This window comes from Halichoerus grypus, chromosome 5 (genome assembly GCF_964656455.1).
Source record: "Halichoerus grypus chromosome 5, mHalGry1.hap1.1, whole genome shotgun sequence".
Taxonomy (NCBI): domain Eukaryota; kingdom Metazoa; phylum Chordata; class Mammalia; order Carnivora; family Phocidae; genus Halichoerus; species Halichoerus grypus.
In genome coordinates, this window is record NC_135716.1 from 171,736,570 (window position 1) to 171,749,945 (window position 13,376).

Here is a 13,376-nt window from a genome sequence, read left to right on the forward strand (position 1 = left end):
AAGGTGATGGTGGGGTAATAAAGAAATAATGGAAATTATTGGGCCCTAGAATGCTGGCATTGTGTTTGTACATGTTCTCTGAAATTAACTGCTGGCTAGGTAATTTAACTGTAGCTAGCAAGCACAGAGCCAAACCTCCTTAGACGTAGGGTGTTTTCCATTTTATACTATATCCTCCTATTTCAATAAACATGTGTACCACACCCATTTTTAAACACTGTTTTTGTACGTTGTCTTTCCAACTAATGCCGTTGTTACATATCCTAACATAAAAAGATTTCTCCATCATCTTTTCCCTTGACTGTAGAGTGGTTTCTATTGTTTGGTTATATTATTTATCAGTTTATTATTGATGGACATTGATGTTTTCAGTCTTTCACTACTATCCATAATGCTTTAGTGGCTAAGCTTCTGAAACATAATGTAGAGATCTAATAATGTCCTTTGTAGCAAAAGAAAATCCAAGCTGTGTACTGCAGCCAGTTGTCTCTTTAGTCTTTTTTAATCTGAAAGGATCATTCAGTCTTTCTTTATTTCATGACATTGACATTTTTGAAGTGTAGAAAGCTCATCAAGGTGGGTTTGTCTGATGCCACCTCATGATTAGATTGAGGCTGTTTACATTGGCAGGAACGTCACAGAAGTGATGCACTGCTCTCAGAAGGTCATACCAGCAGGGACCCACCACTGTACCTTTGATCTTCTGGTGAAGGGGTGTTGGCCAGCTTTCTCCCCTGAAAGTTACTATTTTTCCTTTAGTAATTAATAAACATCCTATGCTAAGATACTTTGAGACTATGTAGGTATTTCATTACTCCCCTATACTCTACTCTACAAACTTGCCTATACTAGCATCCATTGATGATTCTTGTTTGATTCTTGTATTAATCTGATGGATGCCAAATGGTGGTTTTCTAATTTTCTTTACTTGTACTTTGACAGTTGACTTTTTTTATAAGGAAGGAATTTCCCATCCCTCATCCATCCATTTCAGTATGGATTCCTGTTTATTCAGTAGATCATAATTCTATCATTAATTTCCTTCTCATTGTTCCTGATTTTGCCACAGGGAGTCCCTCTCAAGCTGTCCTTTTAACATGTCCCCCATCATTCTTTGAGTACATTATTCTTACTTTTGGGCATAGGAAGATGTTCCATGTTCATCTTGTACTCTGTCCAGCCTTGGAACCAGCTGTTTCTCCCAGGAGCCCTGGGTTTTTTGAGTGGGGGAATACTTAGAAATCAAGACCTGGTTGCTAGGAGTGCTCATGTGATTGCTTATAGACCCTCAGCTGACAAAAGGCCATCTACTTTGCCTGCCCAATTAAATTTAAATTTTAGACAATAAATATGTATATTTTTTAATAGCAATCTTTTTTTTTTTTTTTTTAAATCAGAGAGAGAGAGAGAGTGCGCATAAGCAGGAGGAGTGGCAGGCAGAGAGAGAAGCAGGCTCCCCGCTAAGCAAGGAGCCCGATACGGGGCTTGATCCAAGAACCTTAGGATCATGACCTGAGCCAAAGGCAGCCACTTAACGGGCTGAGCCACCCAGGTGTCCTGAGCAATCTTTTTTTTTTTTTTTAAGGTTTTATTTATTTATTCATGAGAGAGAGAAGGAGCAGGGAGAGGGCAGAGGCAGAGGGAGAAGCAGACTCCCCGCAGAGCAGGGAGCCCAATGCAGGGCTCGATCCCAGGACCTGAGCTAAAGGCAGACGCTTAACTGACTGAGCCACCCAGGCGCCCTATAACAAACATTTTTTAATAGAAATATATCATTTAGGGCGCCTGCGTGGCTCAGTTGGTTAAGCGACTGCCTTCGGCTCAGGTCATGATCCTGGAGTCCCGGGATCGAGTCCTGCATCGGGCTCCCTGCTCAGCAGGGAGTCTGCCTCTCCTTCTGACCCTCCCCCCTCTCATGCTGTATCTCATTCTCTCTCAAATAAATAAATAAAATCTTAAAAAGTATATATATATCATTTATCTGAAATTCAAGTAACTACTGTTCTCTGGTTTATCTGGCAACCCTAATCTACCTACAAGTTTAGGCTTTTGTCTGTTATTCCTGATGCACAACTGCAGGCTTCATTTCTTCTTCCTCCCTTTCTTATTTGTAACTTTCCAAACCTTGGTTTCCTTTATCCCCACTATATTTACTTATTTGTTTAAATATAGAATATAAGGAAAGTAGTTTTTTAGAATTGTTAAGAAAAGGAAGTCATTAAGATTTGGTATTTGTACTTTTTATCCTTAGCCTGAGGACACTACTAAATGAGCTTGCTACTGACTGGGTTCAGGTTACTTGGGTTAGTTCCTCACGCCCCTTCCCTTCGTTGTGGATATGTTATTTAATTGAAATGTGTTTGTGTTGGATTTAGGGCCCTCCCATCCTTATTCGTGAGTGTGTGTGTGTATGTGTGTGTCACATTGACAGAGGCCCCCCAGTTCAGCAGTGTATGGAACGGTATATTCAGAAAAGTATCACATACCTGTCCAGTTTTTACTCTAAACCCTCTCGTGTTCTGAAGGTAACCACTTTTATTGGTCTCTGGCTTAGCCTTTTGCTTTCTTTTTGTTCGAATGAGCAGATACATGTATAGACAAGAAATAGCATACTATAGATACTGTTTTGCGTGTTGCTTTCTTACTGATATATCCTGGAACTGACTCCACATCCATCCATAAAGGTTTGTCCTGTGATTTTCCTGTTACAGTTGCATAGTACTCCGTTGTGCCTAGGTACCATGTCCCCTGTTGGGTCATTTGGCTTTCCAGGATTTCACAGTTACAATCAGTGCTGTAATGACTAACCAAGGTGTTATTTGTGCAGATAAATCTGCACTCTTAAAGATGTATCTTCACAGTGAATAATCAGAAATTAATTGGTGGATGGGTTAGCCTGGTGATGGGTATTAAAGAGGGCACATACTGAATGGAGCACTAGGTGTTATACGCAAACAATGAGTCGTAGAACACTACATCAAAAACTAATGATGTATGGTGATTAACATAACAAAATAAAAATGTTAAAAAATAGTACTTGGTTAAAAAAAAGAAATGAATTGGTGGGTGACAAGGAAGCTGTATGTGTAGTTTTTTTTTTTTTTTTTTTTTAAGATTTATTTATTTGACAGAGATACAGCGAGAGAGGGAACACAAGCAGGGGGAGTGGGAGAGGGAGAAGCAGGCTTCCCGCGGAGCGGGGAGCCGGACGTGGGGAGCCGGACGCAGGGCTCGACTCCGGGACCCTGGGATCATGACCTGAGCCGAAGGCAGACGCTTAATGACTGAGCCACCCAGGCGCCCCTGTATGTGTAGTTTTGTTAGAGATTGCAAGTCCTCTCCCTGAAAGCCCTACTACCAGTTTGAATTCTCTCTGCAGTAAATGAGTTGTTTCCCCACAGCCTTAAAGTGAGCGTGGTTTTATATCTTCTCAGTTCTCCTAATTTTGTAGTTGAGAAATAGATGAAATAATGTTATATCATTATAGTTTTAATCTGCATTTTTCTTATGGAACTCTGGCATTTCTTAATCAAACAATAATTTTTTTGTAGACGAAACTGCAAAGGAAATCCGAATTGCTTGGTTGGTATTGGTGAGCATATTTGGTTAGGAGAAATAGATGAAAATAGTTTCCATAACATTGATGATCCCAACTGTGAGAGGAGAAAAAAGGTAAGCCATCCTTTTTTAAGTGATCACTATGGGGGTATTCCTCTGGGTTTTTGTTGTTCTGTTTTGCATCTGTGATCAGAAACTATTACTGATTTGGGGAAACCCATGCAGCTTGAAGATAAGCAGTGGAACTTAAACTGCTTGAATTGGAACAGTTCTTAATGGTATTGCTTTAAATCAGGTGGCCATGTAATCCAGCAAGCCTTTAGATGATAGTTGTAGTTTAAATGCTGATTCTTTGTTGGCTTTCATATTGTTCGTTTTATTTTGAACTCGTTTTTAAAAACGTCTCTTTAAAGCAAGTGGTAAGTCAAGGAACCAAGCTCCCATGGTGACACTATCATGCTTTCTTGGGCTTGTAGTTTTATATATTATAAGTATAACCAATATTTCACTTTTTTTTAAAACACACATTAAGATTTTCTAACCAAAAAGCCTGGCATTCACAAAATAGTCAGCTATATAAATATTTTGTGTATTAAGAATGATTCTTTGTAAGTTCAGGAATCCTCAATCTTTGGAAAAAGTTGCAGCCAATTCCCCCTTCATTTCTCCCTAATCTATAGGATAGAAAGGAACTTTTGTGGAAGTCATATTTTTTCATTCTCCTCAATGTGGACAGTTTAGGACTAGAGCAAATGAAAACCCTATGTACAGAGGTTCAGAACGGATCTGGCCTGGAGCCCGCCGCTTTAATCCGCTGCTTTAATTTTAGATATAAGTGGCCAGAGAAGGCAGGCTATTAGACGGGGGATGTGCTGTCCTAAGTCTTTCCCACTCCTGTAGCCAACTGAGATGGGGCTTTCATGAAATTATGTCCTCCCCACGGCCAAGAGAGCCTTACGTGGTTATGCCATGTTGGTTGGGGTGGTGTTAACGAATTTTTTATCTGAAATTTAAAAAATAATTGCTCTTATAATTTTTGTGTGTACAGGGAAATTGATTTTGTAATTGTAAATTTTGTATTTTTGTAGAACTCATTTGTGGGCCTCACTAACCTTGGCGCTACTTGTTACGTCAACACGTTTCTTCAAGTGTGGTTTCTCAACCTGGAGCTGCGGCAGGCGCTATACTTGTGTCCGAGTACCTGTAGTGACTACATGATGGGAGATGGTATCCAAGAAGAGAAAGGTTAGTGGGGTGGGTGTGGGGCCCACTCCCTTCACAGCAGATTGCCAGCTAGAACACTTAGCAAATGCAAGAAACTAACTCCTAAGGGCTCGTTATGTGCCGGGCATGTTGGGAGGTTCTTCGTAAACATTGTCAGGATTCAAAATCGTTTTCCCTTTTTTCTGTAAATTTATTATTTATGCACCGAAATGGCTCATATTCAAGTGAAGGAAATCCATTTGATTATTCTTATATAGCTTACAGCTACAATTTCTTTATGTAATACGCCGTGATTGTAGTTCATTAATTTGTAGTGATTGATAAAAATCAGTCAGTAAAGCAGACAAGGCTACTCTTTTCCCTAGTTTGAGAGACTTAATACTTCATTGTGACCACAGATGGTCTTTTGTTCTGATTCCCAAATACGCCAACTTCATTGATAGCCTCTCAGATTAAGGTTAAATTCACTAACCTTGGCAAAATCAATCACCAATAGCAGCTCCACTCATTTAGAGTGTTTTTAGACCAAATCGGTTTCAAACTGTTTCTACTGGAATTACTTAGTTTATTTCATGCACAGTGTGTGGATTATTATTCCTGATTGATACTACTTTCTATTTAGAGATTATTCTCTTTAAGATGGAACTTTTCATGGAACAAACCAGATTTTTCTCTTTCTCAAAGCTGGGGGATGGAGGGCAGTGAATGTCTGAGGTTACATACGTCTGAGATTCCAAGTTGGGAACTTTGACTCTTGCTCCCATCTATAAATCCTTTGCTGTGTGTTTTTTGGTTTTTTGTTTTTGGTTTTTTTTTTTCAAAAAAGGAAACATCAAATTTAATTTAAAGGAAAAAAATCAGAAATTGTCTGAGAAAACAACAGAACAAATCAATTCCTGAAAAAAAGAGTTCTGCATCTTGGTGATCACATTTATTGAAAGGGTTGGAAAAAAATTAAAATGCCCTTTAGCTTAAGAATTTTTTTTTTTTTTAAGATTTTATTTATTCGACAGAGAGAGACACAGCGAGGGAGGGAACACAAGCAGGGGGAGTGGGAGAGGGAGAAGCAAGGCTCCCTGCTGAGCAGGGAGCCCGATGCCGGGGCTTGATCCCAGGACCCTGGGATCATGACCTGAACCGAAGGCAGACGCTTAACGACTGAGCCACCCAGGTGCCCCTAGCTTAAGAATTTTTGAGTTATCCGCAAATCAACTCATTTCAGGAGTGGAAGAATCCTTGGTCACTTCTTAATATCAAAATTTACGCAGGTTTCTCTTTTGAATATCTTATACATTTAAAGAGGCAATCATACAAAAGCTCCTATATTCCATATATGATAAATTCTTTGTTTCAGCCAACTCTTAATGGAGGGTCAACTAGTACAACACCATCTCCCCGGACAAAAAGCATTGGAATATTCCGTTTTGTTGACTTATATATCTCTTCATATTTTCCTCATCAATTTCTATAGTAATCACAGTTTCTCCCACATCTCCCAATAATCATATTTAAATGCTGATCATAAGCATGTAATCTGCCTCGAAGCTCTCTGTCATTTCTCATTTTCACATAAATTCGCTCATCCAGGCTGAGCCTGATGAGATCCAGGGGATCTTCTACAGTCTTGGTAGTTTGTTGCTGGTCCACGTCATCCACCATGTTTCAAACCTTGCACCCTTTCCCCCTTTGCTGTGTTTTATATGATCTGGGTTGGACACATGCTCATGTCTTTGACTCTGAGAGGGAATAGATAGAGGATTCATAAGCCCCACATCTTCTGGCAGCTCTGTAGACAACAGGTAATGCTTTAGAGTCTTGGTCCTTGTTAATAGTAATCTTTGCTTCAAAACACAGTGCTTAAGGGGCACCTGGCTGGCTCATTTGGTAGGGCATGCGATTCTTGATCTCAAGGTCATGAGTTAGAGCCCCATGTTGGGCGTGGAGCCTACTTAAAATAAAAAAAACCCACAGGGCTTAAAAAATTTTTTTCCTACTCCTCTTTAACAAATTCTTAAGATTATTTCCCCAAAACTTTATAGTTCTGAATATTTAAATCTAGATTAATAGTATATTAAGTGTTTAAAGTAATATTGTATGTAAAGAAGGATTAATGTGAAATGGATCCTTTTTGATTTTTAGCATTATTTTGCTAAAATATTAATTTACTAGTGAGATGACAGCTTGATAACAAGTGAAAACTAAATTTCTTTTATAAAATGATGTATCATGGCCTCTTGGGTATTGTGGCTTTAACGTGATCTTCAAAAAATGTTTTTTGTGTTTTTTTTTTAAATTTCTAAGCACATGAATTTTTATATTTTACCGAAGTTGTTCCTCACCTTGTTCTGAGGGTGTACATTTTTGCTGCTATTTTAATAGGCATGGTAAAAGTGGAGTGCAAAGGCTTTATGTTGGATATGATGAGATCTGAGTTCTCCCAATTCAATCATTCCCTTATTTTACAGATAGGAAAGCCAGGGGCACCTGGGTGGTGCAGTTGGTTAAGCTTCCGACTCTTGTTTTGGCTCAGGTTGTGATCTCAGGGTCATGAGATCAAGCCCCATGTCAGGTTCCAAGCTTAGCGTGAAGTCTGCTTGAGATTCTCTCCCCCTGTCCCTCTACCCCTCCTGCTCACGCTCCCTCTCTCACTTTCTTTAAAATAAAACTTTTTTTTTTTAAAAGATTTTTTATTTATTTATTTGAGAGAGAGAGAGAGCATGAGAGGGAGGAGGGTCAGAGGGAGAAGCAGACTCCCCACTGAGCAGGGAGCCCGATGCGGGACTCGATCCCAGGACTCCAGGATCATGACCTGAGCCGAAGGCAGTTGCTTAACCAACTGAGCCACCCAGGCGCCCCAAAGCTTTTTTTTTTTTTTTAAAGGTAAGCCAGCAGAGGGGAAGTTATTTTATTATATTTTTTTAATTTTAAGAGAGAGCACGCGTGAGAGCAGGGAGAGGAGCAGAAGGAAAGACTCTCAAGCGGACTCCACGCTAAGTGCAGAGCCAGTTGTGGGGCTTGATCTTAACGACCCCAAGATAATGACCTGAGCCAAAATCAAGAGTTGCATCATCAACCAACTGAGCCTCTCAGGTGCCCCAGAGGAGTTATTTTGGAGTTCTAAGTATGAAGTATCTAACCTGTAAGATAGAAGAGTTGGAGTAGACATAAACTTACTTGAATAGCTTTTAATGGCCCGCAAAGCCTTTACACCCCAGGAAGATTTTTACATTTATTTTATAAAATGAAATGTTGCCTTCCTGAAAGTCACAGTTGGTAGTAAAGAGATAAACCATTTCGAGTCCAAATAGGAGACGGAAATGACACAATAATTTGAACAGAATTCATTTATTTATTTTTATTATTATTATTTTTTTAGATTTTATTTATTTATTTGACAGAGACACAGCGAGAGAGGAACACAAGCAGGGGGAGTGGGAGAGGGAGAAGCAGGCTTCCCGCGGAGCAGGGATCCCAACGCGGGGACGTGGGGAGCCAGACGCGGGGCTTGACCCCGGGACCCTGGGATCATGACCTGAGCTGAAGGCAGATACTGAATGACTGAGCCACCCAGGCGCCCTTATGTTTTTTTTGTTTTTTGTTTTTTTTTTATGGTGAAAACATTTAGATTTAGCCAGCCAGTCGAATGTATGCCGCCTTCTCTCCATCAGGCCTGATCAGGGTGTTGACCTGGCCATGTCAGTGTCGTAGAGCTTCTTCACAGCCCCTTTGATCTGGTGCTTGTTGGCCTTGATATCCACAGTGAACACAAGTGTGTTGTTGTCTTCTGTTTTCTTCATGGCTGACTCAGTAGTCACGGGGAACTTGATGATGGCATAGTGATCAAGCTTGTTTCTCCTGGGTGTGCTCTTTTGAGGATATTTGGGCTGCCTCTGGAGACGTAGTGTCTTGGGTTGTTGGAATGTAGGTGACATGCAGATATTTTTTGTGTGTGACTGTGGACGCCTTTCAGCACCGCTTTCTTGGCCTTCAAAGCTTTTGCTTTGGCTTCGGCTTTGGGAGGGGCAGGGGCTTCCTTCTTAGCCTTCAGTGCCATCTTTGTGAAAGGATAGTATATTAAGGTTTTTTTTTTTATTGTTAAGTAGTCTCTGCACCCACTGTGGGGAATGAACCCCAAGATGGAGTCACGTGCTCTACCGACTGAGCCAGCCAAGTGCCCTGAGTTGTTTTTATATCCTACAAGACAGGCTTTATTTTTTTATTTTTAAAACATACATATACTACTGGAGTAGTTTTTGGAAGGAATTTTTTTTAAGTTGAATTATAGTTGACAATGTATTAGTTTCAGGTGTACAGCATAGTGATTTGACAATTATATGTTATGAAATGCTCACCAAGAATAGGGAATTATTAACAGGAAATTAGAATGGGGGGGAGTGCTTAGTAAGAATTAAAGAAGACTTGAAAAAATACAGGACTAGCAGATGTAGGGAGCAGCCACTACCCCCAAGCCAAAAAAGAACTCCCAAGGAGGACTCTTCACCCCCAAGGAGGACTCTTCACCCCCATCGCTCGGGCCTGAAATTTGGACCTCTGGAGAATGCCCGGTGCGGGCTCACTAGATCTCGGAGGTGCTGAGCTGCTTCCTCAATAGGGGATCCGTACTTGAAACTGTCTACAGGGAAATCCTGGGCCTCAGAAACCCCTATTAAGTCACCTGAGAGGATGCCTAAATGGTCATTGCCATGGTGGTCATTCAAGAGGAAGTGCCTCACCAGAGGCCGCCTACTTTGGCCGCTACCAGAGGAGGCGCTGCAGGAAGCTAGCTGCTGGATGCTGTTGGCTGCCAGAGCCTGGAGGGGCAGGCACAACTGAACCCTCCAGTGCCCTCTGCTGGCAAGACTTCGCCTTGCGCAGCCTGGTAAAGGAGAGATGTTGGCGTAGCTGATCCATGTTATCAGTGGGCAAAGCAGGGTAGTGACTGGCACAGAAGATAATGCTCAAGTCTTTTGGGGCCCTTGAGATCCACATTTCCTATTTAAAATACCTTCCCGACTCAATAAAACTTGCCACTCTAAAATTCTAGGATTTTAAAATATATCATTCTATTCATTCAAGTTTGAATCCTGTCACTTAATTTATGGCAAGTTTACATTAATGAGATTATATAAAATATTTGGCCATCTTATATGAATGGTAAATATAGTCTGTGGTTTTTATATTGGGCTGAACATTTCAGTGTGATTTGACACTAGAAAACTATAGTCATGGTTGCTGTTGTAATGCACATATAACTCTTGCCTTTAGGGGATGTATATGGATAGCCATGGCTGCCTCATTACTTTCAAAGCAAATATGATTACTAATTTATTTCTATTAAAGTTTTAGAACTATAAGACGACACTAATATGCTGTAAATGTACGGGTGCTTAATTATGTTCTCGTGTAAAGAAGTACATATTTTAAAAGTAGCAGTTTTCTAAAAACAACATATGTTTTTCAATAGATTATGAGCCTCAAACAATTTGTGAGCATCTTCAGTATTTGTTTGCCTTGTTGCAAAACAGTAATAGGCGATACATTGATCCATCGGGATTTGTTAAAGCCTTGGGCTTGGACACAGGGCAACAGCAGGTAAGAACGCCTAAATTCTGTGAATTTTTTTAAAAGGATTTATTTATTTATTTGAGAGAGAGAGCACAGTGAGGGGGTGAGAGGCAGAGGGAAAAGGAGAGAGCGAGAATCCTCAGACTGCCCACTGAGAGCAGAGCTGATTCAGAGCCCAATTTCAGGGCCCTGAGATCATGACCTAAGCCAAAATCAAGAGCCGGGTGCTTAACAGACTTAGCTACCCAGGTGCCCCAGAACCTTTAAGTTTTTTTAAATATAAAAAGGTACCCAAATGTCCTTTAGAATGTTTGTAGGAGGAAGTGAAGTGAAATGCTTTCTAAAAATTAACTTTTTTCTATTTTGAATTAGAGCATTTATTGAACTGTCCAGCATATTACACATTTTCCTTGATCCCATTTCTGAAAACTCGTATGTGGGTACAAACTGATTCAACATAGCTCTAGTCCTTATTTGAAAATGCTAAGTTCGAAATAGAGATAGTTTCTGGAACATTTCACTTATTGCTGTTTGTATCAGAAGTTGAAAAGCAAGGTACGATTTTTCTTTTTATTAACCCAAACTTGTGTTGTAGGATGCCCAGGAATTTTCAAAACTCTTTATGTCTCTATTGGAAGACACTTTGTCTAAACAAAAGAATCCAGATGTGCGGAACATTGTCCAACAGCAGTTCTGTGGAGAATATGCTTATGTAACCGTGTAAGTGTGTTTCAGCTTTCCCACCGTGCATTGTCTTCTAAGACTGTTACTTAGCATGTTATCTGATTTTCAGTTCAGTTCCAAGTTACAGCTTTCATGGGCCATCACAGGGCAAGTAATATTTATAGTAATTCATTTCCATGGCAACATGTAAACAGCTGACGTGGTAAATGCAGTTGAACCCCTTCAGATGTTGAGAGCTGTGTGTGGTTGAGTGCTCACCGTATACTTTATGGCTGTGGTGTGAGCTCAGAGAGGGAGATTGGAGCCGGTAGAATACTGAGAGTGAATGTAAAATGGCTCTTGAAATTTTTCCTAATCATAAACTACAGGCCTCACCAATCACTTTGTTTTTTATTTTTAATATATAGTGTAAATAATTTCCATGAAAGAAAACCAAGGTAATAAATGCTTCTTTCCATAGTTCTAGAGTGTAATAAAATGGAACTGGATTGTTTTCCCACTCTGACCTTAATTTTATCGCTCTGTTTTATTATAGTTGCAATCAGTGTGGCAGAGAGTCTAAGCTTTTATCAAAGTTTTATGAACTGGAGTTAAATATCCAAGGCCACAAGCAATTAACAGATTGCATCTCAGAATTTTTGAAGGTATTCGAATTTTGGCGTATATGTTGTTTCTACTCATTAACCATTAAATACTATTCTGAGTAGTTTTTTGGTTTAATGGCTAAATTCATTATTAGCCTTTTCCACATATGATGTGTCTCTGTTTCTGTAATGATCTGGAAGAAACTATGTAAATTTTAAAGTGCTGAAGCAGGCTGTGTGTTGAAGGGCTCCTTCAGTTACTTTACATGTAAAGTTACGTGTTGAAACTTGGATGATTAGGGGTGGTAGAGTGTTTAAGGAAATCTAAGCTCTACTATCATCCAGTTAAACTGCCTTTTCATTTAAGGAGAACTACAAGGTGTGGAATGCAATTTTTTTTAAAACATCACTGGTCATTCTTCAGCCCTTCTACTCTGTATTTCTTCTTGTATGGAGATGCATGTGGAGGGAGGGGAGTGGCTCCCTTTCGTTCTGAGTTGAGAAAGCTGCTCAGGGAAACCTTTGTTACCAAGTGGGAACAAGCACATGGCATAATAGATGAGCTTATCCTATAGTTCCCTTTCTTAAAATATTTTTGTACCTTTCTTCCTTTCTTAGCACAACTGTTAGCTTGCTTCAAATACTCATTTACTGAATTCATTCATCTAGATATTGTTTGAGTGTTTACTGTGTTTACACACCGATTCAGTGGTTGGGGATAACCCTAGTGGGCGGAAACCGAGAACTTTTGCCTTGTAATGTTAGTGGTGTGGGGACTGGGGATGACAGTAAAATATGTAGTGTGTCACCTAGAATAAGTACTACGGAGAAAAATAAACCTGGGAAGGGGGATGGAGAATGTGGTAGGGATGAAAGTGGGGTTGGTTGCAGTTAGAAATAAAATGATGGGAGGTGAAGGAGTGAGCCATGGAGGAAATGGGAGGAAGGGCAGAGCTTGAGAAAAGAATGTGCCTGGTAGTTTGAGGGACAGCAAGGTCAGTGTGGCTGAAGTGGATAAGCAAGGGGAGAAAGATGTTGTAGAGTAACTGAGGGTCATACCGATGGAGCCTGGTGGGCCTTGGCCAGAGGCTTGACTTTGAGTGCAGTGAGATGCCATCGGGGGGTGGTAAGCATAGAATTATGATCTGTTGGAACAGGACGGTTCTGGGTGCTGTCTTGAGAGTTGGCTGAAGTTGGGCCTGGGCAGGCAAAGGAGTTGATGCTGCCTTCGACAGAGGGTCATCTGAAGAGGTGATAAGTAGTGTTTGGATTTTCAGTGTATTTTCCAAGTAGAGCTGATACAGTTTGCTGACTGGACATGGAGAGAAGGGGAGGAGTCAAGGATTACTAAGGTTTGGCCTGAGCGCCAGGCAGGGATGGGGTTGCCAAAATTGCTCTGGGAAGGGATGTGGGAGGAATAGGCTTGGGAGAGGGATTGGGAGTTTGCTTTGGGGTGTGTGAGATTTGAGACGTTTGGTTCAGGGTTTTTGGGGCAGGATAAAATCAGGATTGAGAGAGACGAGGACCAAGGACACTGAGCCTTTGGACATTCAGACACAGGAAACCAGGGAGGTTAGGGGGAGCTGGCAATGGACGCTGGAGGGGAGGACTGGCAAGTGAATTAAGAAGACATAACAGGAAAAATCTAAGAAGAAACCACTAAGCCATACCACTGAATTTCCTGAGATCTTTTAACTTTATCTCTTCAGCTTGATTCAGCAATTTTAACTGTGTATGTGCGTGTCTGTGTATGATTTTGTA

At 40.5% G+C, this 13,376-nt stretch overlaps 1 protein-coding gene and 1 pseudogene across 4 annotated transcripts in view; one reads left to right on the forward strand and one right to left on the reverse strand.

Moving 5' to 3' along the window:
• USP48 (ubiquitin specific peptidase 48) overlaps nt 1-13,376 on the forward strand; it is a 93,068-nt gene that overhangs the window by 22,762 nt on the left and 56,930 nt on the right. For all 4 annotated transcript variants that reach the window (XM_078073695.1, XM_078073696.1, XM_078073697.1 and 1 more), the window contains exons 2-6: nt 3,552-3,672; nt 4,647-4,803; nt 10,247-10,374; nt 10,943-11,067; nt 11,567-11,675. In XM_078073695.1, the coding sequence (XP_077929821.1) occupies nt 3,552-3,672; nt 4,647-4,803; nt 10,247-10,374; nt 10,943-11,067; nt 11,567-11,675 (640 nt within the window). The remainder of the gene's footprint in view (nt 1-3,551; nt 3,673-4,646; nt 4,804-10,246; nt 10,375-10,942; nt 11,068-11,566; nt 11,676-13,376) is intronic.
• LOC118546549 (U6 snRNA-associated Sm-like protein LSm3 pseudogene) lies at nt 6,133-6,659 on the reverse strand (annotated as a pseudogene).